We start from the raw sequence: 25,097 nt of genomic DNA, 5'->3' as shown, positions 1-25,097 counted from the left end.
GCATGTATGTTTTTCATTAGCAGAGAAACGACAAATAATTATAAATCAAAGTGTTCGTTTGAAAATTCTTAATTTGCGTGCACAGGCATCCTAACATGTCACTGTTTTCAGCATATGAAAATGTAGGAGCACGATGAACTCAGAACACTGCTAAAAAACGTAAGCAGGGTGTAGGTCCATATTTGTGCCACTCACGTTTCAGAATTTTGCAATACAAGTTCTCAAAATACAAAGAAATTGGCAGGGAGACAAGATCTACAAACGAGACATTCCAGTGTGTGTGTGAGTGCAGACTTGCAAGCCCTGTTCATTTAGTGTAGCCCCTGAGAGGTCAGAAAATCTTGCAGCTGTCCCAAGTCTCCATTTGGTGATGATGCCCCTTCCCTTTACTTTCTGGGGGTGCCAAAAACAAACTAGGTAACAATTGTTGCCAACAGCAACTCTGAGAATATCTACTAAACCAAGTCATGTGCCTAGCATTCTGTACCTGCACTGCCAATTACAGGATGCACCTAGTTGCCACGCCTGCCCAGTTTGCTCCGACAAGCTAGTGCAGGGTGATCTATCACAACTTTGCAGTTTCAAACTGTCGTGCTCTAGGAAAGGCAAGCATACCTACTCCTCTTCCTCACGCACCACAGGGCCGAATAGGAGCGGTACATTTCCAGAGATTAGAATCATAGAGCTGGAAAGGGCCTTACAGACCATGGAGTCCAACCGCCTGCCCAATGCAGGAACAGCCAAAAGCATCCCCAGCAAGTATTCATCCAGCTGCTCCTTGAAGACTGCCGATGAGGGGGGACCCACCACACCCCCAGGCAGCCAGTTTCACTGTTGAATTACTCTTAACATGAAGCTTTTCTTAATCAAGGTTAGAACATTCAAAATATTAAAATGCATAACAAATAAATAAAAAGAATATACTTGGTCTGTTCAAGCAATTAGGTTCAGCAAAGGAACAAAGAAAAAGTGAAAACACATAGTCCCCTTTCCCTACACTCAGTACTTATCCTAAATTATGTTTACGTAGGCCAGGCTAGTATTACTTGAAGCTGCAGTAGTTCAAAGTAGGGGTGTGAGATCTGGGTCCAGGAACTGGGGGGAAAGGCCGGATTTATGTTGATCTGGTTAAATCCAGTTTTCCTGGATCAAATTAGAGAATTCTGGATCTGATCGGGGAACTTGGATCAAAACACCTGGATAAAACCAGGTTAATCCAGGAAACATGTCTTCAGCCTCTTGGTTGGCTGTTTCCCTGTCATTTCCCGCAGTTTTTTCCAAGAGGGGAACAGGAAGGTGGAAGGGGTAAGGTAGGGAGGGGGGAGTGAGTGGCCAAACCATGCAGGAGCTCTCCTTGTCTGGCCAATGGAATTCTCTGAGAAGGAGAGGGCCTTTTTCAAATTGCCTCCAAGAAAGATTTTTAAAAAGACTTGGCTCAGAGCAGCCTTTATTTTGTGTGGTCTGATCTTGTAAACAGACTGCTGCTGGGTGCTGGTGGCTCTCTTGCCTGGCCCACAACTCTTCTCTTTGCCTTTGGAAAGGAATTTATCAGTCGATTTGCTGCACTGCTGAAAGGCCTGCGCTACCTGCTGGAGGAACTGGTTTGAGAGCCATACACTCCCTGTTTTTTTCCTGTCTTTTTGGTGGAGATGGGTTGGTCTGGTGTCTGGGAGGGACAGGGGGTGGGGGGTGGGACAAATTTTGTTTGTAGTTAACTTTTAAAAAACTGCTTTTACTATTGGGGTGCTTTTGCCAAATTGTTTGTTTGAACTTTGGTGTTAGTGCGCTCAACAGTTGTTCATTTATCTGTGAGTGACACTGGTTCTGTTGAGCTAAGTTGCAGCAGTGTACCTCACTTCAGTTTGATTTGGGTGGAATTTGCTGGTTTGATGTGATTCTTTGGGTTGATGTTGGTCCCCTTGCTTCAATGGGGGGATTCCATTTCCTTGCATCAATTTGATTCTGTTGGGCTTTCTCTGGGTTGAAGTTGCATTTGAGAGTGTGCCTTTGGCCAGGGGCAGCCTTGTCCCTGTGTGTTTCTGCCTTGGAAATTTTCCCACCATAGAAAACAACGGAGAATGGCTAGGGGCACCTTGTTCAGAGGCCCATAAAATTGGACCCCAGGGTCCAATCTTCTTGAAATTTGGGGGGTCTTTAGAGGACAGTCAGGAGTAGGTTCCCTGCAAATTTGGTAGAGTTTTCTTGAAAAATGCATTCCCGGAAGAAAATACATTTTAGCAATTTGGCTGTTTCCCTCTGCCCTTCTGGTGTCACCGTCCAACAGAGTGGGGCGGGGGGACGGGGCAGGGAAACCATTATCCTGCCTCAGCCAGTCATTAGTTTGAGTATTCTGTGTTTGGGCTAGATGACTTCTTCCCCCAATCGCCTCCCTTTCTGTGAGCTCAGTTTGCAGATGTATTCTTGAGCACACAGAGAATATAGTCACAATGACTAAAATATTGAGATGGATTCTTGGGTAGAGGTCATTTCTCTATAATATATATAAATCTCACACACACCATCAATTGCTTAACAGAGTGGGGTGGGGGGACGGGGCGGGGGGGACGGGGCTCAACAGAGTGGGGCAGGGGGACGGGGCTCAACAGAGTGGGGCGGGGGGACGGGGCAGGGAAACCATTATCCTGCCTCAGCCAGTCATTAGTTTGAGTATTCTGTGTTTGGGCTAGATGACTTCTTCCCCCAATCACCTCCCTTTCTGTGAGCTCAGTTTGCAGATGTATTCTTGAGCACACAGAGAATATAGTCACAATGACTAAAATATTGAGATGGATTCTTGGGTAGAGGTCATTTCTCTATAATATATATAAATCTCACACACACCATCAATTGCTTAATGCAATACAGAAACTCAAGTTTCTGCTATGCACCATACCATCCCACGATGTACACAATGTATCAAACATTAATATCTTCTTATGTCCTTTTAACACAAGATCCTTCATACAACAGCAGCCACTTACTGGAAGGGAGGGATGGAAAGAGGAAAGTCTGAAGCATGTTTGGTGCAGTTGCAATCTCAGTAGTGCTGGGCACTTTGGAGCACAGAATTGCTCTCGGAGACTTTGATTTATACTAAAATGCTGTTAAGAGTGCAGTTGGAATTGGCAGGCTCCCTTTCTGCAACTTTATGTAAAACTGAGGTAAAGGAGTTTATTTCTCCTATTATATCTGAAGAAGTGAGCTCTGTCTCATGAAAGCTCATACTGGAATAAATATTATTATAGTCTGTAAGGTTCCACTGGACTTCTGTTTTGTTTTGCTACAATAGACTAACATAGCTATCCACTGCAATTAATATTACCTTTCAACTAACTTATTTTCATATTAGCCCTTAGGATAATGTGAAGAAAAGCGAGCTAAAATTAAGGAACTGGCCAAGTTCTATTTCTACCTTTTGATGAGCTTGATTGACTTGAAGGCTTCATCCATGTCCCCAATGGTGAGACAGAAGCTGAAATTAAGCATGGCATCTCGTGTGGCCTTGTCACAATCTTCCAGTCCAATGAAGTCTCGCATCGGTCTCCTGGCTACCATCTGATAGAGCGGTATCAATCCAGTGTCCCCTTCATCTTCTTTCTCGGCTTCAGGCTGAAAAGAAGTCACTGATTACATGATGAATTAATATGGATAACTTTCCAGTGACAACCAATGTCTGCATAATTTTAAGCAAGTGGAAGAAGCTAGATAGCTCTCTAACATACAGTTCTCAGATTTCAAGAAAGTAATAGACTCATCTGTCATTTTGTCTGCCTTAAAGTCCAGCTAAGTCAAGATGGGATTTCCCTGCAGCAATGTGTCCAGTGGGCTACCACTATTGCAATCCTGTAGACAACAGGCTATGAGTTTTTTATAGAAAAACTGTCTATAAAAATGGTTTTGCTGTATTCATGCGTACCGATGACATCATAGCATTGGATGTACGGGCGGAAATATACAGCAGCATTACTGGGCCACTAAAAATTACCAGCAGGTTCAAACTAGTGTAATTTAGAGAGGCACAAAACTAAGTTTGAGAATCAGCAAGTTATCGTTAAGTTGCCCATGAACAACATATTGACCATTTGAAGACCCCTGCGGTCCCTTCATGTTTAAAGGCCAATGGTGAAGCTGAGAAACTGAACCTGTGAACTAACAGCTAATTTTAAAATGATGGGATAGCTATTGGTACTTACATAAGGTTTATAGACACATCCTCTCCAAAACAACAACTAGCGGCAGCAAAAATGAAACACAAAAAGAAAACATGACAGAAACAGCAAGTGAAGAAATGCAAACACCGTGAAGAAAAAAAATAGAAACATGGAAAGCAGAGGGGGCAGATGGCATCAGGAAATTCTCCAACCAGCTTCGTTGTACCTCTAATCCCCCAAAGCCAATGCTCTGCCTATGCTAGTCTCCACTGTATCTGGAAGGCAGCTGCATAGCCAATGTTAGTGGCGCTGCCTGCCCCAAACCAAGAAGAAGGGCAACTTCATGGGGGAGTGCCGCATAGTATCATCTCTGCTTTATCAGATCCCCTGAATGACAGGCTCAGACTATTTAATGGCATCACCTGTTTTGTCACCCCCTCTGTTGCTGCAGGATAGAAGTATCCAAAAATTTCATCAACCTACACGTACCTCCTCTCATCTCAGTTCAGCTTGACTTGGTCCAGAGTACCTAAGAATGTTTGCCTGTGAGGAGATGAGAGCAGCAACGTTCCAGGCCATCCTCTTTAACTTAGACAGCTCACCTTTTTGGCAAAGTAATAATGTGGCACCTCCATGCCCAGAAGAGATTGGTAGGCTGATGGCAACGGAAAGCTGTCCTGTAACAGGAGACCATGTTCCTCAGTACTGAAGAAGGATACAATCAAAACATCCGTCTGGAAGAGAGAAACTGAATGCTGTTTGGGTTTTATGGCACAACATCCTTTTTTAAAGTTTGTTTTTATTTTGCATTTTCACTTGGCAGAGTTTATAGTCTTTTTTTAATCAACACACACACACACACCCCTGCTAGCTATGGACTTCCTCTCTGAAGTGAGCAGACGACAACACACGCTGCACACTTCAGTGTATGTTCCAGCAGCACAGAAAGAGCCCTGCCCTTCGGAAACTAGCCATCTAGCTCAACAGGGAAGCCTCTGCCCGGAAGCATTCATCTTCAGAAGTGTATGGGAGACTTTCAGGCTTGAGTGGCAAAATTATTCCTTTGCAGGTTCTGCAAAGTCATTACTACTATTCTCATCATTAGGCCAATGTCAACAGTCAGCCCCTCAGAAAGTAATGTCAGAGTTGGGCAGAAATGACATACCAGATTTTCTACTACTCCTAAATAGTCTGAACTACAGACAGAGGTTTGCTCTCTTCCCTCTAAACAAGGATTCCAAATCCTGGGTTAGTCCTGGTTCAGAATCCTGGTTCATAGGTGTAAGGATCTTGCCATAAAACAGGCTCCTAAAGGTATACGTGTAAAACTTTTGTTCAAGCTTCTGTTCATGCAGGCTTTGCACTAGGCCTATTATGTGGAAAGTCCCTTGAATGCACCTGTGGGTTACTTTGTTCTTGTGAGAAAGTGTCCCTGAGAAGGCTGGAGGCTGGTAACTGAAGTCATCTACTATCTGCACTCCCCATAGTTTTTCCTGATGTAATGCCAATTAAATAACTGAGCCCTGATTGGTTCCCAGGCTGGTGGGCCGACCTTCTCAGACCTCAAGAAGCCTCATTGTCTCTAGGCAAAATCCCAACCTTTACCTTGCAGCCATTGTTGCCCAACTACAATGCGAGAGAGCTTCTTAGTTCCATGGCACTCTACCAGGATGCCTAAAGTTGGCTGGCATGGATGGACTCTTCACTAATGCTTTGGTAAGAATAATTGGCGTTGATACTAGGTCAGAGAATGTTTAGACAGTTAGCCTTTCAGTATTTTTAGTTAGACAGAAGATATTTACAATAGCAAATCTTAGTTGTTTTTGTGCCTTGCCTAAAAGTCTTTGAAGAGCGATTCCTGCTTTGCATATGTTCCAATGTTCTTTCTTTAATAAACTCCAATAATATATTTTACCTGCCTGTGTCAAAACTTACTTGCCTAAGGTGTACACACATTCAGAGTGAACCCAGGAAGCTAGAGAGCTTCACAAATCCTTGGCCAGAGCTTTTGGAAACTCCTTGGGATACTGAGTGGCTGGGTTTCAGCATTCAGGGACAGGAGTGAGGGTGTCTAGGTCTACACAACAGGCAAGTAAGCAATCTGTAGTTTGTGGTTTGGACTTCAATCACGTAACAACAAGCTATCTTATGAATAATGCCAGCATCAACAACCAATCCCAGAGAAGAGTAAGAGAAAGATATACCATGTTTTCCGTAACTTGCTGCTTCTTATCCGAAGGCTGCTGGCTTGGGTCAAGATCTACTTTGCATACAAAAAGCCTTGGTTCACTTTGATCCCAAAATTGAGTGATAGGGATGCGGTCACATAGTTCAGGATGTTCAGAGCCGCCTGTGCTATTTGGAAAAGGAGAAGAGGCTTGAATATAAGGAAACGCATCTCTTGTGAGAGTTCTAGCTTCATGTATACCTGCTTGCCTTTCTTCCCATGGGGAGCTAAAGTGGCTTACATAATTCTTCCTCTTCTTTATTTTATCCTAACAACCACCCTGGTAGTCAAGCTGAGAATGTGTAAATGGGCTAAGGTCACTTAGTAAGTTCCATGGCAGAGTCAGAGATTCAAACCTGGGTCTCACAGATCCTAGGCATATCTGAAGAAGGGTGTTCTGACTCTCGAAAGCTTATACCCTGTTGGTCTCTTAGGTGCCACTGGACTCAAGTCCTGCTGTTCTATGAGCAGACCAATATATCTACCTACCTGAAACAGATCCTAGTCAGATACTCTAACCACTACACCACACTGGCTCAGAGGTGAACAATTCAACACTCTTGCCTACCAACAAAAGTCAACAAAAGATATTTGCACCCTGAGCTTTAAAACAACATACTGATCTTGAGATCTCTCATCAAAAGTCTGCACCAAGAAAAGCTGAGACCCATGATCTGTATTTATTACACACCATTATACTAGCTTGCACATAGTTTATTGGGCCTTTTAGTCTACTTGAAAAATATAGCCCTGAAACATGTAGCCAATGCCCAGAGAAACTGTCAAAGCCAGGGGAGAGCTCAGCAAATATCCCACATAGAAAAGCATACTTTGCACTACTGTGATATTCTGTACATGGAGTTAGATTTGAAGACATCTGGGTGCAACTGGTGCACATTGCAGCACTGAAATTCCTGTCGGGGGTCAGCTGCTCAGAACTTATCACTCCAGTGCCACATTACCCATCTGCTTCTAGGCTCACTAAAAAGTGCTGGTCAGCACCTTTAGTGGCCTAGCATCACATCTTCTGGTATACTCCCATGTGTCAGTTATGCTCCTTAGACAACCTCATCTTCCAGTGCCCTCTCCAGAGTGTCGAGACAGAAACAGCTAGGTCACAGCCTTTCTTTGGGGTAGGTCCAGTTCTCTGCAATGGCTACCATAGCAGGTACAAAGGATGCCACCCCTAGCTAAATACAGGAAGGCCTGCAAGACATGCTTATTTCAGAGGGCATTTGGAGGAGGGCGAGATGCCTAGGCGAGTTTAGCTATTTTCTTTACATCTCTACTTTTATCTGTTATTGGACACTAGCACCTTAAGAGCAAACACTAGGCAGACATCAACAATGAAATGACACAAAGCCAAACTAATAATTCATGGGAAAGGAAGTGAAGGGCAAAAGTCAGCAAGTGCAGCCTCAGTTATATACTACATCTTATCACATATTAATGGCAACATTGAAGACAAGAAAGTTCGGACTTGGTGTTTTTATAATATGGAACCACCAGAAAGAGTATTTAACCTAAGCAAATGTGCTTTTCTCAAACACTGGTCACAAAACCCCTCAGTTTTACAGAGACCTCTTGTGGACTGCTGAGACATTTTTAAAGTTACATTTCTGCTGAAACATGCGTAGTGTACAAAGTGGCTTAACAACACAAACCTAACACCACAATATTTAATTCAAGTCAAAGGAACTGTGGGTGACTATCGACAAGAATCCACAGTGTGCCAAAATATTTAGGGCTGGCTTAAGACAACACATTCTGAGCTATAGTCCTCCCAGCCAGCCCCAAGATTCATTGATGATATCTTCATCTTCTGGCTCAATAAAAAGGAGACCCCAGAGAAATTATACTAGAACTTCCACTCTTCAAAGGCCTTGCCTGGCCCACACTTGCAGAGGTGGTGGCAGAGCATCAAGGGTAGTAGAATGGATTGTGTCCCTTCTGATGATGTTTGCTGGTGTTCAGTCCCTTTAAGTATACTGCATGAAAGGTGGTTAAATCAGATTCCCCTGGGTGAGCTAATTGTTTATCTGTATGGGGGGGGGGGACATGAGGAAACATCAGTGGAGGTCCACTTCCCCCTGCAATCTGAGGTGGCACAGTCTATTCCATCACCTAAGAATTCTACCACATTTTTCAGCATGTTTCAACTAGGCCTACTGTAAAACTTGACCACCCTTTCTGGATACCTCCATAAGGTGCATAAATTAAAACAACACAGATCACTGCACGCCCCTATACTCTTTCTGCTACCATCCAGAGTATGCTGCACTATCCATTACCTAAATCCTACACCATGCCTACATTTCTTCCAGTCTTTCAAGCGCAGACCAAAGCCAGAGAGATTTACAGCAAACATTCTTAGACCTCAACACTCTCTTGGGGGAAGTGAGGAAACAGACTCACAAAGCCAGACATGTTCTCCAGTGTCACGTACTATAGAACAGAACAAGAAGAGAAACAATAGAACAGTACTTGTCACCTAAAGTCCTCAGCTCCAACTCACTTCAACATGTCATCAAGAATAAATCATCCATCCTGAAAAATTATCCTTTCCTCTCACTGGAGACAAAATCCCAGGAACTATCCCCTGCAACAAATCCTGGGATGAATGCTGTGCCCATACCTATTTTTATTTAATTAATTATTTTTATTTCCTTCTTTTCTTCCTAATCGGGACTCAAAGTGACTTCTCCCCTCATCCACCTTATCTAATAGGCTGAGAGATTGTGAGGGGTCCAGGGTACAAAGCAGAGGTTCCCATAACAATTTCTGCTCAAAGAAAAAAAAAATCCTAACTTCTACAGCCTATGCTTTTTCCATCACAAGAAACAGAAATGTCTACCTGTCATCCTCCTGTCCAGCAGCATACAGCATCTCCTTAGCATCCTTCTGTTGTCCAGAGTGGAAATCAAAAAGGGTGACAGTGTCCATTTCAATGTCATAGAAACAGACCCTGGAATCAAGGCTCTGATCAGCCTACAAGAGTAGAAAGAACAGTTAAACCCCCAAATCTGATGAACCAATCTGGCAGGAAGGAAGAAACACACAGGAAAAAGAGAGGAAGTTGTAAAAGTACTTGGATTCTTCTCCAGATGTTCTCAAGCTTGAGCCAAAGGTTCTTTGGACTAGAGGGACTCTTGGATTATTTTTTCTGAAATGCCCCTTCTCAACAAGGCTATTAGATCTTGCTTATCCAGATAAATGTATGCTTGCAAGATGTACAGTTGCTAGTCTTGGCCTCTAATGTTTAAGATTTGTGACTCACATGCCAGAAGCTACCATTCCCCTGTGGCAGCCATTTTGTGGTGGCACCCACCACAAAACCACAAAAATGCCTCCCAGACTGAACAAGGTTGGGGATGCCCAAGACTCTCGGTATTCTGCACGCTGTTGCTCTTATTACCAAAGGTAGGCAGCCCAGACTCACCTTGCTGATGAGGATGCTGACTTTATTGCCATTGGCATTGCACTTCACTGAGGCAATGCCACCAGTTCCTGGAACCAGATCAGCCAGGGCCTTGCTGCTGCAGTGCACTTTTGCTTCTCTGTGGGAAAAGGAGCCACTTAGCACAACAAGAGATGCCTCCTCTCCAAGACACAAGAAGAAACTAAAAGAGGCATCCCCCAATACTCAAGGTTGTCAACACCTTGAGTACTTTGATTGTTCAGTTCTTTCTGGACTTTGTATAACAAGTCATTTCTGGTTCACTATGAACCACTGCAATACCAATAAGTACTCAGTGTGTGCAATTCACATGCAAATAATTGATTTGGGCCTGTTTCACCATGTACCCAATGCAGACTAGTACGCAGAGGCCAATCATAGTATCCAACTGTGTCTTCAAATGGCAAAATCTACAGTTAGTGCCTATGTTAGCATAGCAGCGCCCATGCAGCAGATCATTAAAAGTGAAGCAGCCCACAGTGAGACAGAAAAGACTCTTTAGCTTGATCTAGAATGCTGTTAGTCAGTATCAGAGCAGATGGGATTACAAATTCCTTTTTTCCTACACCAATCATGTCATGGCAGCTCATTAGCAAGAGTACCTTTTTTCAATCCCCACAATAGACTAGAAATGCTTTTTAAAAAGACAAACTGCATCACAAAATGCACTGCATTTAATCATTTTTAGGGTGCTTTTCTCCCCAGAGGGACTCAAAGCAGTTTATCAAAAAGAAAAGCAAAAATGCCAAATTAGAAAGACAAAGAAAATGCAGACAAATCTGGGCTAGGACAGGACCGCCAAGCTGACTACTGCAGGTCCCAGGCTGTGATCCCCAGGATAAGAACCAAATAAGAATTGGTTAAAGAAGAGGGGAGAAAGTAGAGGCAGGAGGAGGACATAGTGAGGGGACTGAAGGAAGACGCAAGGCAGGGGTGGCACAAAAAGGCGGCAGCAGAAGTAAGAGGCAGCAGTGGCAGGAGCATAGTGGTGGCTGGAGAAGAGAAAGCAGCAGAAAAGGGGTGGTGGCAGCAGCAAAGAAGAGTGGCAGGAGAATAGATGGTGGCGGCAAGAGCAGCAGTGGCAGAAGCAAGGTAGTGACTGGAGAAAAGGCAGTAGCAGTAGCATAAGGCAGAACCAGGAGAAGAGACAGTGGCAACAGGTAGCACCAGTAGCAGGAGTGAGGTGGTGGCTAGAGAAGTGAAGGCTGCAGCAAAAGAGAGTGGTAGGAAGAAAGGTAGTGGCAATGGGGTAGCAGTGGCAGGAGTGAGGTGGTGGTTGGAGAAGAGGCAAGAGCAAAGAGTGTGTGGCACAAGAAGAGGCTGTGGCAGCAGCAAAGGAGAGCAGCAAGAGAAGAAGCCCAATATACAAATAATAAAACAAATTAACAAGGTGCAGTGGTGGGGAGAACCTTCCCCACCCCAAAGGTGGGAGGCCGACATGGCACCGCCCCCTTCAATCACCAAATGCCTGGCGGAACAGCTCTGTCTTACAGGCCTGGCGGAACGATAATATGTCCCGCTGGGCAGAAATGGCCCTAGTTTCCAAAATACAAGTCAAAGCCTTGCTTAAAATTAAGCACCAAAGTTGATTCTTACGAGATTCACACATGATGGTTTTCCCACAGAAATATTATTCTATATAGGAAAATGTGTATCCTCGTAAAGTTACTAGTTGCCAGATGGCTCCCTGCCCCCCATTATTGCTGCAATGGGTGGGGGAAGCAAGAATGCGAAAAGCTAGCATGGAGGAATAGGATAGGGGCATCCGTTAGGGAGGGCTGGCCTGCAACCCTCTTTCAGAGGCTTCACAGCCCACAGGTTGGAAAACACTGCTCTAAGGTGCCTCTGGGCTCAAATCCTGCTGTTCTCCTGCAAACCAACACAGCAACCATTCAAACAGCAGTGGCAGAAGCCCGCAATGGGTAGAAAAAGGTCAGCACAGTGGGAGAAGGAGGCAGCAGTAGGAAGAGAAGAGGAAGAGGCAAATGCAAAGGGGACTGGCAGGAGAAGAAATGCCAGCAACAATAGAAAGGGAAAGGTGTAAGCAAGGCAGTAGTAGGGGGAGAAGAGGGGGCAGCAGCAGCAATGAAGCAACAAGAGATGAGTTGGTGAACGGGTAAAATCAGCAAGGGGAAAGGAAGTGGCAATACAGACAGGTAGCAGGGACCAATTGAAGGTTGCCACTTCCCTCTCCTGCAAATTCTTCATAGGTCCTATGCTTATGGTTTTGGGGGGGGGGAGGGGAGAACTGAGATAGAAAACCAAGTCAATACTTATTTGTACCTGCGAGAAAGATCAAAAATCTTAAAGTGAGCCAAGTCCGTTCCAACAGTCAAGAAGTTCCCACAGACATCCAGTAGGCATGGGTTCCCTTCTGATTCAGAGAACACCAGCAGCTGCTTAACTGTGCCCTGGTGAAAGGAGAAAAGCAGCACCTTCAACGACGAAACCTCTGAGGATTTCCTTTCGCCTTTATGCCACCACATAAACCGCAGTGGTTTGTCTCAATTTCATTTTGACAAACCACGCCCAAGTAGCAAACAAGCCACAGCAAGACTGTGACAGGTCACATCCAAAAAAGAGTCGAGGAACTTTGTTTTTAAAAAAGCAAAAAACGAAAGCGATCCAGCTTCCTTTGCAGATATTCCTATTATGATCAATTCACTTTACCAGAAGAAGCTAACTGCAGTTTATTATTATATCTTTGCCAATTCTAAATTAAATATTTAAGGGTTAAGACTTGCAGAAAGAATGACTCAATTGTAATGTCCATCAAACCAGATGGTTATAGGAAAGAAAACTAAATTCCATGCTCTGACATGAGGAATTTATCACTCAGTTATGTCTTTTGCTACCAAAAGATGGCAGATTAGGTTGATAAATGTGCCATGTTATTTACATGCTGGTATTTTGTATATAACGTGTTTTTTGACTTACACAATTTCAGCCTTATTTGCCAAACACACAAACATCTTCAAGAATGCAAAGGCTTGCCTCCCAAAGGAAACAGACAAAGAGAAACGCATCAGCCTGGAGTAAAAGCAATCAACAGCGTTTTGCTGCTCTATGGCATCTTTCTCTCCTTTCCTTATGGGACAAGCTAACCTTTTAGAAGTCCAAACCCTTAAATGTGAAACCCAGGTGGTTAATTTTGTAAAAACATGCAAAAAGAATGAAGCATGACGCAACGCAGTATTTACAAAGGACTCTATTCTTACTAATGCTTTCAATTTAACTATAAAAGTCTTCAATCAAGAGATTGAAGGCAGGATCCAAAAGCATTCTTAACCAGTCCATTTGAATCTGTAAACCTTCACTCCGCTGCTGCAAAAAAGCATTCCCACTACCAAGCACTTCATTAGGAAGCCACCTACAGCCATATAATGTTAAGGAAATCCCCCGCTTACCTGCCAGGTGCGAACTTGTATGCGATTTGGCTCAACAGTGTAAAGGTTTTCTTCATGCATGGCCAACACAGGGGAGTCGCAGGCAAAAGTACCTAGAATCAGCCATGAGAGCTCAGCACCTCCCTATTCCACATTAAAATTGCTACTAACACTCACAATTAATCATTTCACCCGAACAGATCATATACCGTAGGCTTCCTTAAGGCGCTCTTTGATCAAGCTTAAAAATACAGTTTATTCACAACCACATTCACTCTTTAGTTGCTCCCTGTAGTGGTGATGCTTTCCCCTACATGTTTGTTTCTCTGTGAGACTAAGTACATGCAATTCAGCTCCCAAAGACCTAAGAAAAGTCTCCTGGGTCCACATAAAGGTTCATCCTGTTTCCCACAACGCCACTCAGAATGCTCCAGCAAGCCAAGAACACAAGAGCCTCTGTCTACATGCAGGATGTAATCACACACACTTTTATCATGCAGCCCCCTCCAATGTACTTAGTCATTCTTCTAACATACACCAAAACACTTGAGTCTCTCCTTAATCTGGAGTAAGTGGTGATAGATGGGTTTGTTTTTAAGCAAGGGAAACTTATGCCTACTCATATAACCCAGGCCCCTCCTAGTTCGATCATATCATATTCTTACCCCACCTGTCCTCCAAGAAGTTCAGGGCAGTGTACATTTTTCTCCCGTTTCATCCTCACAATGACCTGGGAGGCAGGTGGGGCTGAATGAGAATGACCAGCCCATGGTCACGCAGTTAACTCCATGGCAAAGTAGGGGTTTGAACCTGACTCTCCCCAGTCCGAGTCTGACATACTCACTGCTATAGAAAATTAGATAGATCAAGATCCTCAAGATACCTTGGCAGGAACGATCTTGCATCTGCAATGCTGTTTAAAACAACAGAATGTGCATACCTTGCTTGTATTGAGTTGATTTGATAACCAGAGCCCCAGGCTCTTGATCTACTGAACAGAGTAAATAACTATGCCTGGTACGGGACTTTCTGCAACTAATTTTTCATATACCTGTACCATTGATCTGTTGGCTTGCTAGGTTACCATTCGTACTGATTAAACATTAAGAGAAATCGGCACGTTTAGCTACTACATTCTAGTCATGAGAGTGCTAGGCAATGTGGGAATCCATGTTACAACCTCTGCTCTGCTACAGAGATCAACAGGGACATAGCATTGAACAGTTTGCTGCCTCTTAGCATTATCTTCTTTGCAGGTCTCATGAAAGGGAAAAGTAGGACTCACACCTAGTCAGAAGAAAGATGGAATACCAGTAATGTTTTTTTTAAAATGAAAAGATTAATTTGGCTATATAAAGCAAACAAACAAACAAAAACATACCACTGCAAAAGTTCTGAATTAGTAATATCCTCAAAGTATTTGTATCCAGCATCTATACCCTTAAGATCCTCTATCGGAGCTCATGAATCTTACCTGAATTTCGCAGCGTAGAACCTGAGAGTTCAAAGATGGTAACTTGCTTTCCATTCCAGAATGCTACAGCATCCTAAATAACAAAGAATATAAATAAATAAAAATAAGTATAAAATCACACACCTACTTTAGATTTGTGCTCAGAAACAATGAATAAAACTTGCCCCAAGCAATCAAAGAGCCTAACCTTGTCTGTTTGGTGGCCCCACTGCACTGATTTTGTTGTCCACAGAGGGTCCAGCCATTTTATTATTAGCTACAGTGATTAATACAGTATTAATTATACCAGACAGAGGATGTCTCAATTGGGTTTAACCTGGTAACAGAAACAAAAAAACAAATACACACAAGTGTGTTTAAGCTAACCAAAAAAAGCAAGGAAGGTGGGAGAGACTATTCCATACTTTGCTTCCAGCTAAGAAAAGGATGTTCTATGCATACATACCAGTTGTCTCCCTGAATACTTGAACTAGCACAGGGGTGGCATGACATAGAAGCAGGCCCTCCAAAACTCCATGCTTCCCAGAGAACGTGCAAATATTTATGCTCATTCAAAGAGGACCAAAATAAGGAGGACAGCAGGGGGAGAAAGCAGCATCATAGAGGGACCTCTGGAAAAAAATTTCACCTCTAAAGAGTAGCAACACAATGAACCTGGAGTACAGGAGGGCCTTTCTACAGTAAATAAAAATCAATATGCCTTCTCTCCCTTGAAGATGTCCTTGCTCAAAAAAGGAGCTAGGGGGTTCTGGGATGCTTCTTCATGCTTCAGCCCAACAACCTGCATTTAGGCAAGCCGCAGGACAGAGGTACCTGCTGTGGTAGGCGTTACCTTTGTAGCAAAAACTCCAGTCACATGCATGTCGAGGCGGAGGTTGTGAGTGGTGGCTGTGCTGAAGAAGGTGATGTTGAACAGGCTGGGCGACACCTGCACCACTGCCACTTGCTGATGGAAGTGGGAACACATGGCCTGCTCGCTGAGGATCTTCACACAGCTGGTGGTGTTGACAGCCAACAAGCTCTTCTTGGAACCCCACTAGAGGACAGGAGAGGGGAAACGGGGAGGAGGGGCGGGGAGTTTGTTTTTAAAGATATAAATATCCAGTTTAATTGAGAAATCTGATTTTTACAGCTCACTTTCCAAACAGCATCATCAGCTTTCTCGGTTCCAGCATTGGATTCCCAAGTAACAGACCAGTAACTGAACTTTCAAGTTGTCCCATTCTCTTCCCATCTCCACAATGGAGGCAGCGATCTCTAAGTTTATTATTCTCAAATCAAGACAAAAACTTGAGCAGGATTCATCTGAAGAAACTGAGCTGAGCTTCTGACATCCCATATGCTTTTCTCAATTCACATGACCACCTCATTGTACCTCACATACTGCTAAAATCTCCTGTAACTTCCCAATAAAAAGCAATTTCATTTGACTACTTCAAATGCCTGCTTGCTTCTCATGGGTTGGTAAGTGTCCACCTTCCTGATTATCCAGTAGACTTTGCTTCTAGTTGCATCATTTTGAAATCAAAGCTCTTACTTTGCTCTCTAAACCACCCCAAAGGCCATTTCATTGCAACTCCAAATTTACATTAAACAAATTTATTTTGGCATTCATATTTATTCAATCATGCCACAGGGTTTGGTTTCTCACTATAGATATGCCCACTCCAGACAGTCAAATACTAATATGGATTTTTCCCCCTGTAGAGGAGTTAGCCATGTTAGTCTGTGGTAGCATAATCAAAAAGAGTCCAGTAGCACCTTTAAGACTAACCAATTTTATTTTAGCATAAGCTTTCGAGAATCAAGTTCTCTTCGTCAGATGCCTGATACAGGCATCTGACGAAGAGAACTTGATTCTCGAAAGCTTATGCTAAAATAAAATTGGTTAGTCTTAAAGGTGCTACTGGACTCTTTTTGATTATATTCCCCCTGTACTTTATCACACACTGTATGAAGTAAATGGATCCATGTATACATAATCCATTCCAAACCTATCCCACATAACAAAGCCTATGTTGCCAGTATACACTGCACTTTTATTTCAAATTCAATAGCTTTGATAGCTTGTATATTTCCTCTTTTTTGGACAGATGTGACCAAAACCTAGTTGTCAGATACAAAGATTTTCATGTTCTTGTGTTCAGTCAAATAATTTTTAGAGGAGAGTTTGGGAGCCTAAAAAGTGTATGGATCCAATTTACAGTTGTTTCCTTTTGTGAGCATCCATGAGTCAGGTGAAAGCCATGTGCCTCAAATTCCCTTGAGACAGATGATAAACACACACACCCGAAAGAAAAAAGGAACTTTTTTCTCTGCTTTACCTTGATTTGAGTGATATTCCCTTCAAGCTCTGTAGGGGCCTGAAGCTTCCATGTCTCCTTGCCTTCTGATGATGATGAATGTTGGCTAGAGACATGCACTTTCCTCCACATCGCTACTCTCCCTTTGTTGGTGCCAGCTGACAAGAGACCTGCCAAAGGTACCACACATTTCTGAATGAGTCACAGTTAATTGCCCTATTATATTCATAGCTGTAAACGTGAGTTTTGAGAAAAAGAGGGTGGGGCTATGCACATAAAGAAGAAAGGGTCTGGATCCAACTATCTCTTCCAATGGTGAAAAAGGGAGGAGGCACCCCCCTTTTGACAATCAAAAAAAAGTTACACTAGAGATCATGGGACCTATGTGGACAAAAGACATGTGGGACAGGGGCTGCAGTATCCATTTCATACTACAATGATCTACAACTGAACTTGCAATTAATGAAATATACAGCTGTATCCATTCCATACAAATTACTCCTCTGCTGAACATAATGTCACTGACTTGTTTCCAGGTCTAGAAGACTGGTATTTAAAATACTGGAGAGGAAGGGGGGAATCAATGCACTAAGATCTTTCTCACCTTTAGCATTACAATAGGACACACAGCTGATACACTCTCCCGTTTCAAATCCAAGCTGCGTGTCTAAAGACAGCACATAGTTCTCGCCAAATTCCAGGTCCCACAACCTGAAGGGAAAGTCGAGAGAGCGCTTGATCTTGTTCCAGTTTCAAGCAGGCTGGGCTTCAAAAATTAATAATGCAAGTTGCTAGGAAGATGGGCAGAGCCTGCTTTCAGCACTTCTCCCCCCCCTGTATCGCGCAGAGGAGGGACTTCCTCTCTCTGTCTTGTACCAACTCTCCCCCCCCCGCCCCCCAAGGCTGATGGCGGTTCTCACTTCTTATTGCTGCTCCAAGGCAGTCAGAGTTAACAGCTGGGTGCTAATGGTTCACAGAATGGCAGAGATACCAAAGACCGGTTGCTGATATCTTTCTGCTTTCCTCATAATCGGAATGGACATTTATTTGAAGCATCTCTAACCATGATTCATTTTTCTTATCAGTTTCTCTCACCTAAGGACTGGTTCACCTGTCGCTGTGATCAGAAGGCCTCGGTCAATCAAAATGATATCCGCAGGGTGGCATATCTTCCCAGTCAGCTTCACCTGTGAAAAAGAGTTATCCAATCAGAGACTCATACTGAAAACCAAGAAGAACTAAAATCTTCAATGCCAGCAGGACCCAACAGTCATCCTGCGGCAATCTTTAAGGCTCTCTGGTGCAAACTTATCAGAATTCCCACAAACAAACCCCATCTTCTAAGGGATTCCTCCGTATCACCCACCTTCATGATCTCCTCAGCTTCTCCCTCCGAAGTAATTTTGTGAAGAGATAAGAGGAGAGTGTCCGTTATTATTACCAATACATCCTTTTTCTCCATCAACAGCAGCTTTTGGACTGAGCTCTCGGCAGTCAACGTATGGCTGGCTTTCCCTCTGTCGTTCACATAATGCACTGCACCTGCAAGAAAGCCAAGACTGCTGCAGACTGGTCTGCTATATAATATTGCTAACAAAATACTGCTGCAGATTAAATTGTGAAAAACACAGCCAATTATCTGAAAACAAGATCCGGGTGCAAAAAATAGTCATCTGACTGAGGGCTAGATCTAGACTAAATTGTCCAGTGGACGAACAGAACTTTCCTGCTTCCTCCCTCCTTCTGCAGCCCACTAATCTCCACAAAATGCAACTGTTGGGGGGTAAGGAACTCTGAGGAATGTCATTGTGGGGGATTGCAGTGGGAAGGGGGAAATCAGTGGAAACTGCCAGTTTAGTCTGGATTCAACCTTATGTTGGTTTGCCGCTGAGTGTGCACTGAAAACCTGGAGAACCCATTTGACCAGAAGGGACAGTGACACACAACATGGATTCGTATAATATTCTCGCCAACTACAACATTTCGCTTTTTGCATAATGATGAATATATTGTTTCCTGGGTATGTTTTCCTCAGCATTATGAAACTATAGAAGAATATGGTTCCAGGTGAAAATATGCCACAATGTCATTTAAAACCTACCGAGAAGCAGAGAGACGTGTCACGCATTTATGTAACCAGTTATTTCTCTTGAAAAATGCAGTAATGCTTGTCCCACCAGCAGAATACTGTATTTATGTGGGGGAAAGTGGGTTTAAAGCTACACTAGATTTCAAGCACTTCTATTTATTCTTATGACTTAAACATTTTTGTGCTAAGAAGAGCAAGATTTTAGACTCTCGCAGCTACAGAAAATTAGGTGGTCAACTACTTATTGGCACAAAGTTTAAAGCCCAGGTATATCTCAAGATATCAAGAGAATGCCAGCATAAAGTCAAAGAGCCATGTGCCTTGCTGTTTGAACAGAGTAAGCATACTTCTTCACAGCACAAACTCTCTCTCACTAGAATGTATTATATTCCCATGTGGACACATTTGTAGTTTACTGGATGGGAGCAGGGGCAAAGAATCTAATTATACCTAGACACGAAGGATACTGGTCTATTCAACTTGCTTCTGGAAGGATGTGCAATGAGATTTTAAAAGGTAGCATTAACACTGAACTGTTCAGGAATCAGCATTAAACTGAAGAGGAAGCTTTTTATAGACTACCATCTGCTATACTTGCACAAATTCTTATACAGGTCAGAGCTTTAAAGTAGGGACGAAGAAACCAGCAGCTAATTCAAACGACTGGGAAATCTTATGTGAGTGAGACATAATTATAACAATTTATAATTGATTATTTCAGTACTACCTTGCTTGTTTCTGTTGAAAGCTATAAGTGGCCATGAATGGGTTTTCATGTTGCATCTTGAAACCATGTCCTTAACTAATCCCATTGCTATTTGCATATTTTAGTACAAAGTACCAGATATCATTATGAGAGACCACCCACTGTTTCAAGAGCCTCTACAGTACTTAGCGAGAAAGGGCCATTTCAGACTTTTAATTGGCATGTAGACAAAAGCTCCCCCTACACAGCAACAAAAGAACACTGAAACACTAGCGAGAGCTGTGCGAACAGGAGAGAGCAAACCTAAATTAGATGAAAAATAGCAAAACACATTATTAAAAAGGTAGCACTGAAACCAACCCTATCCACTTTTTAATGATCTTGGCATGATAAAGTGGGAGAGCAAAATATTGTCTGTAGAGCTTTTTAAGAGGGTTCCCTCTTTACTATTCAAGAGTGGCAGTTCCATGTTTCTTAAAATATCTAGCTTGGGCCACAAACACTACAGGGGGGAAATAAAGAAATAGTTGTAATATATGTAATGTAGTTGTATTGAACTCTATGTTGGCCACTCGGTGGAGCTATGTATCTTTGATTTAGCTGAATATCAAGATGTATAAAGTTAAGTTCCTGTTAAGCTTCTGCATGGTGTGGTTTGCATGACAATGCATCGAATGTATAATTTTTAAGAAATGCACGTGTATGCTTTCAAAACACACCTTTTCATCTTCAGAAGGAAATACCAAAATGCGACTGAAGCAAGTCTTATTTATTTATTTATTTATTTATTTATTTATTTATTTATTTATTTATTTATTTATTTATTTATTTATTTATTTGTAGTCTGCCTTTCTCACTGAGACTCAAGGCAGATACACAGTGTGAGATTAGCACAGTCAATACCAAGAACATTTCCATAAACAATGCCACAGAGTAAATAGATACAAGTTCACAAAGATAGGAATTAAATACAACATAGTGGTGAAGTCTATGGTTTCTAATTCACTAGTGGATCATCTGAGATCTCCTCCCCACAATACAGCCCTCCTATACAATCTTCCTATCTGAGTAAAAAGCCTTTTGGAATAATTCGATTTTGCATCGTTTGTGGAAAGCCAGGAGAGTGGTGGCTCTCCTGACCTCCTCAAGCAGGCCGTTCTACAGGGTAGGGGCCACCACAGAGAAAGCCCCAAAGAGAGCAGATTGTTTGGCAAGGTTCTGGCATTTTCAAATGGGCAGCATCACGGTTTCCTTGAAACTAATGTGCACAACACTTTAGTTGTCCTGAACAAGCTTTTACTGTCCCTCTGTCCCATTATTCCAAAACCCACACCAGTTTATAACCTGAAATCCAGCCTCAAACTCTTTTTCTAACTGAAGGAAACAGAATTAAGGGTGCTGATGCTTCAACACAAGTTTAAGAGATTTGTCAACTCTAGCAAGCAAGCCAAACTGCCAGTGCTGAATTATTGCTCTGCAACTAATGTTTTTCAAAAACAAGTTACAATTCCCAAGTGGCAAAAAGAGTAGCAAAACATATCTACACCCCATTTTAGAGAAAGCCCTTTTAGAATTCACCTGGTCAAACTAACCAGCCCCGTTTAAAAAAAAAAATTATTTCACCTGCATTTTATAAAAATGCAATGAAGATTCCCATCTTCAGGCAAAAGAGAAGAAAATAGAAGAGATTCTGATGACACGTAACTTCCAGCTATTTAGATACACAAAAGTGTATCTCTCTACTTAAGATTACACATGGGGAAAAATTGCCTCACAAGACATAAACTGAAACAGTCCCAGTAACAGACAATGCCTCCCCAAATATTGATATTTTTTCCTTACCATCTGACATGCCAATAAAGAAAGACAACCCTTCTTGGGGTCCCATTTTCAGAGGCATGCCCATGCCAGATTTCCGCCAGTTGAACATGTCCAAGGCTTTCTCATCACCACTCACAGCTGCTTTTGCCAGCTGCACTAAGTCCCTGAAGGTAACAGCAAGGCAGGTTATTTGGGGCTCCCTGCTTAACAATATAGGAGAAAATGGACAAGGCTTTCCCATGGGCAGAAGCAATCATTGTTTGTGACTCAGAAATCGCTCACATTATGTCTGCAGTAGATCTAATATTCCTTATTACCTGTGGTGAACCTAATACCTAATCCCACCCCCCGCCAGACATTATCAGCAGTGAGAGGAAAAGCTGTTTTTTAAGTAAGGCCAACAACATGCACAGTGATTACTATATGTTTATATTTATTATTGTTTATTATTATGTGCCAATGGCACTCCGAATGGTCTAAGCTATGAGATTCTATGGACTGAACACTCAGGAAAGCAGCAGGCCTGATTCTATTGGAAAATGTATTGAATACATTTTTAAAAAAATATAGAACTTCTGCCTGGCAAAATTCCGATCGAAGCAGTCAACTTACTCGCCAGGAGGAGGTGGCCGAAAAACGCAGCAGCTAAGATGGTTTCCATATTGGTGCTGAAGCAGAGACGGGCTCTGAACTCTACCCCGCTGGTCCACTTTCCACAAAACAAGGCCACCAAGCTATAAAAGTTACAAGAGAAATTAATATACACAGAGACAAAAGTATCTTTCGTCTCAGTCTTCTCCAAGGTGGCAGCTGTATTTCTTTTCTGCCAGCAGCTGCATACATGCGAATAGTCAGTGTCAGCAACCTTTGACAACCCACTGTCAGAACACTTAAAACCCTCTCATGCAATGGTTTCGAAATGCCACCCCACTCACTGTAGCACACATCATGCACTAACAGGTCAAGGGAAGGGGGTCTGACTGCCACAGATGCCTAATGCTGAAAAAAAGGTCTTGAAAAAACAGACCCTACAACAGTCAAGCTACTCCATTTGTGTCGAGCAAAAGACTCTGCGTGGTTTTATTACTAATAATCGCGTTCAACTACTTTCATCTTTTGCAAGCCATCAGAGAAAACTCCACTGAATAGAAGCACATTTAGCATTCTGCCTTCTGTCCACTAATCCATCCTGGTACTGTTCACTTGTCTTCCAGCTCAACAAAGAAAGACAACCAAACGACATCTTCAGAATGACTTGAAGGGCAAAACTGAGCTCCTTATCTCCTAAGGAAACTTGAGCCGTGACCACTTCTCCTGAGGGCAAAACAGTCCAGCTGGTCAATATTTATGGTGGAGGTACAGGGCTGGGTTCAAACCACCACCAACAGAGAAAAGTTGGTGGAGTGGGACCCCCCCTCCCACTCCTACAGCAGTCCACTGAGCCCCTAAAATCCTGCTCTTGGAGGTTAAAGGACACTCAGGAACACCATGGAGGACAAAATGGGAGCGGAAAAGATCACTGGAAACCACCTTCCCTACTTCTGCTAATGGCCAACTCTTCTCCATGTGGGGCTTTCCAGCGGTCCTGCTTTGATGCGGCATGCAAGGAACATGCTGGTAAAAAGCAGATGTAATGTGAAACCTGGGGAAACTCACCTGGAGTTGCTTTTGCCAGACACACAGAACATGTTCTGTGCTGGCGATGAGATTCTTCACATCAGTCTAGAAAATGGGAGTTGCTGAGACCAAGGGCAAATACTGTACAGATAGTAAGGATGGGGTGTGCTGTTATCTAACGCCCTAAGATTGGCATAGCAGGGATGTGCCCTTAAGCTAAAAATGACTTTGCTGCTTGTGGGGCTGGCTCTGCATATGCATTCCCACAGCACACTTCAAAGCAGTTTTAAAAAAGGGAGCTAATCATCTGGACACACACCACAGCTTCCGACAGCTAGAAAACTGACGGTGGGGAGCAGTCGGTTCTTGACCACACCTTCCCGCTTCTTCACACACACCCCTTTTGCTTCCTGCTCAGTCCCCAACATCACACTGCACAACACTCCAAACACCTGAGCTCTGCAAAAGGGTTTCAAACTTTATGCTAGTGTGTGGTTAGAATATGCTCAGTGTCATTAGGCTCAACAGCAACAGGGACCACGTGTTGCTGCTTACTCTGTCTCCGGAAACGAGGCGAGAGCCATTGGTGCTCCAGCTCAGGATGGTGATTTCAGCATGGTGGTAGGAGGGGACTGCATGGTGCTCCTTGTCTTGCTTGTTCATTACCACCACTTCCCCCAGCTCCCAGCCTATTGCTAGTATCAGCTTGGATGGATGCCAGCTGAGACACGTGGCCCGGAAATTCCTCTCTGTGCGCACATCAGACAGGTGCTCTCCCTGCAAAATAAAATGACATGGACCTCTTGACATGTCACCTGGTATGCCTTGGGCAAATTAAACCATTCACCAAATCAAAATACCTTCTTCTACTGGAAGACATCCCTCCCACTACACTCCAAAGATCTTTGAGGCCTTGCTTCATGTTCCTCTGCTGTCTGAGGTAGAAAGGGATGGGAACACAGAACACAGGGCCTGCTTTGCAAGGGCAACAAGATTAGAGATTTACCTTGCCTGGCTAATTTTAAACACAATTCTGGAGGGGTTGTGAGGCTTAGCGAATTTTGAGTCATAGCTGTTGGTTAATTTTTCCAAGTCTCCACCATTTGTATTGGCTGTTTTCATCCAATACAACATGGTGCAGTAATTAGAGTGTCAGACTAGGATCTGGGAGACCTAGGTTCAAATTCCCACTCTGCCATGGAAGCTCGCTGGGTGACTTTGTGTCAGTCACACACTTTCAGCCTGATCTACTTCACACAGTTGTTGTGAGGATAAAATAGAGAATGTTGCAAGCCACCTGGGGTCAACATTGGAGAGAAAAGTGGGGTATAAATGAAGTAGATAAATATATAAAATTTTTGATAGTGCTTTCTTGTAATTTTGCAACGCTGTCAGCAGGTATGCAGATCCATAGGTCAGGCAGGTAAGACAGAAATATATTAATAATTCACTTTTTCTGGCTGTGGCATCCAACCTATTGTAACCCCAAGTAAAAATGTGCCTTTAAAACACTCACCTGTTCCTGAAAAATATCTACACTGCCAACAGAGTTTGAACTGATGGATGCTACAGCCAAAACCGGATGCACATCATGCCAGGATATATGCGAAGGGGGCCCACAGGAACTAGGAGCTTCAATTCGATGATCAACATACACAGCCATTGCAAGAATTCATAGATCTACGCAGAAAAACAAGTATTTAGCTACCAAGCTGTTGCAAATTTATTTATTTATTTATGTTATTTATAATCCACCTTTCTCACTGAGTCTCAGGGCAGATTACACAGAGTGAGTTAGTATAGTCAATTTCAAGGACATTTCAATAAACAATGTAACAGGATATATTAATGTAAATTTGCAAAGAT

The 25,097-nt window shown here is 43.0% G+C and overlaps 1 protein-coding gene across 1 annotated transcript in view; it reads right to left on the bottom strand.

Annotated features, from left to right (window-relative positions):
* IFT140 (intraflagellar transport 140) overlaps positions 1-25,097 on the bottom strand; it is a 97,997-nt gene that overhangs the window by 68,939 nt on the left and 3,961 nt on the right. The window contains exons 2-18 of the mRNA XM_054992445.1: positions 24,748-24,911; positions 23,787-24,008; positions 22,227-22,348; positions 21,636-21,778; positions 18,365-18,540; positions 18,094-18,185; positions 17,603-17,709; positions 17,020-17,168; positions 15,528-15,731; positions 14,696-14,768; positions 13,243-13,334; positions 12,119-12,246; positions 9,818-9,935; positions 9,233-9,366; positions 6,356-6,506; positions 4,754-4,885; positions 3,413-3,609 (exon numbers count right to left, since the gene is read on the bottom strand). Coding sequence (XP_054848420.1) covers positions 3,413-3,609; positions 4,754-4,885; positions 6,356-6,506; positions 9,233-9,366; positions 9,818-9,935; positions 12,119-12,246; positions 13,243-13,334; positions 14,696-14,768; positions 15,528-15,731; positions 17,020-17,168; positions 17,603-17,709; positions 18,094-18,185; positions 18,365-18,540; positions 21,636-21,778; positions 22,227-22,348; positions 23,787-24,008; positions 24,748-24,894 — 2,387 coding nt within the window. The 5' untranslated portion in view covers positions 24,895-24,911. The remainder of the gene's footprint in view (positions 1-3,412; positions 3,610-4,753; positions 4,886-6,355; positions 6,507-9,232; positions 9,367-9,817; positions 9,936-12,118; positions 12,247-13,242; positions 13,335-14,695; positions 14,769-15,527; positions 15,732-17,019; positions 17,169-17,602; positions 17,710-18,093; positions 18,186-18,364; positions 18,541-21,635; positions 21,779-22,226; positions 22,349-23,786; positions 24,009-24,747; positions 24,912-25,097) is intronic.

Source organism: Eublepharis macularius, chromosome 12 (assembly GCF_028583425.1).
Source record: "Eublepharis macularius isolate TG4126 chromosome 12, MPM_Emac_v1.0, whole genome shotgun sequence".
Classification (NCBI taxonomy): domain Eukaryota; kingdom Metazoa; phylum Chordata; class Lepidosauria; order Squamata; family Eublepharidae; genus Eublepharis; species Eublepharis macularius.
The sequence above is the reverse complement of the archived record's forward strand: the minus strand, read 5'-3'. Positions and strand labels throughout refer to the sequence as shown.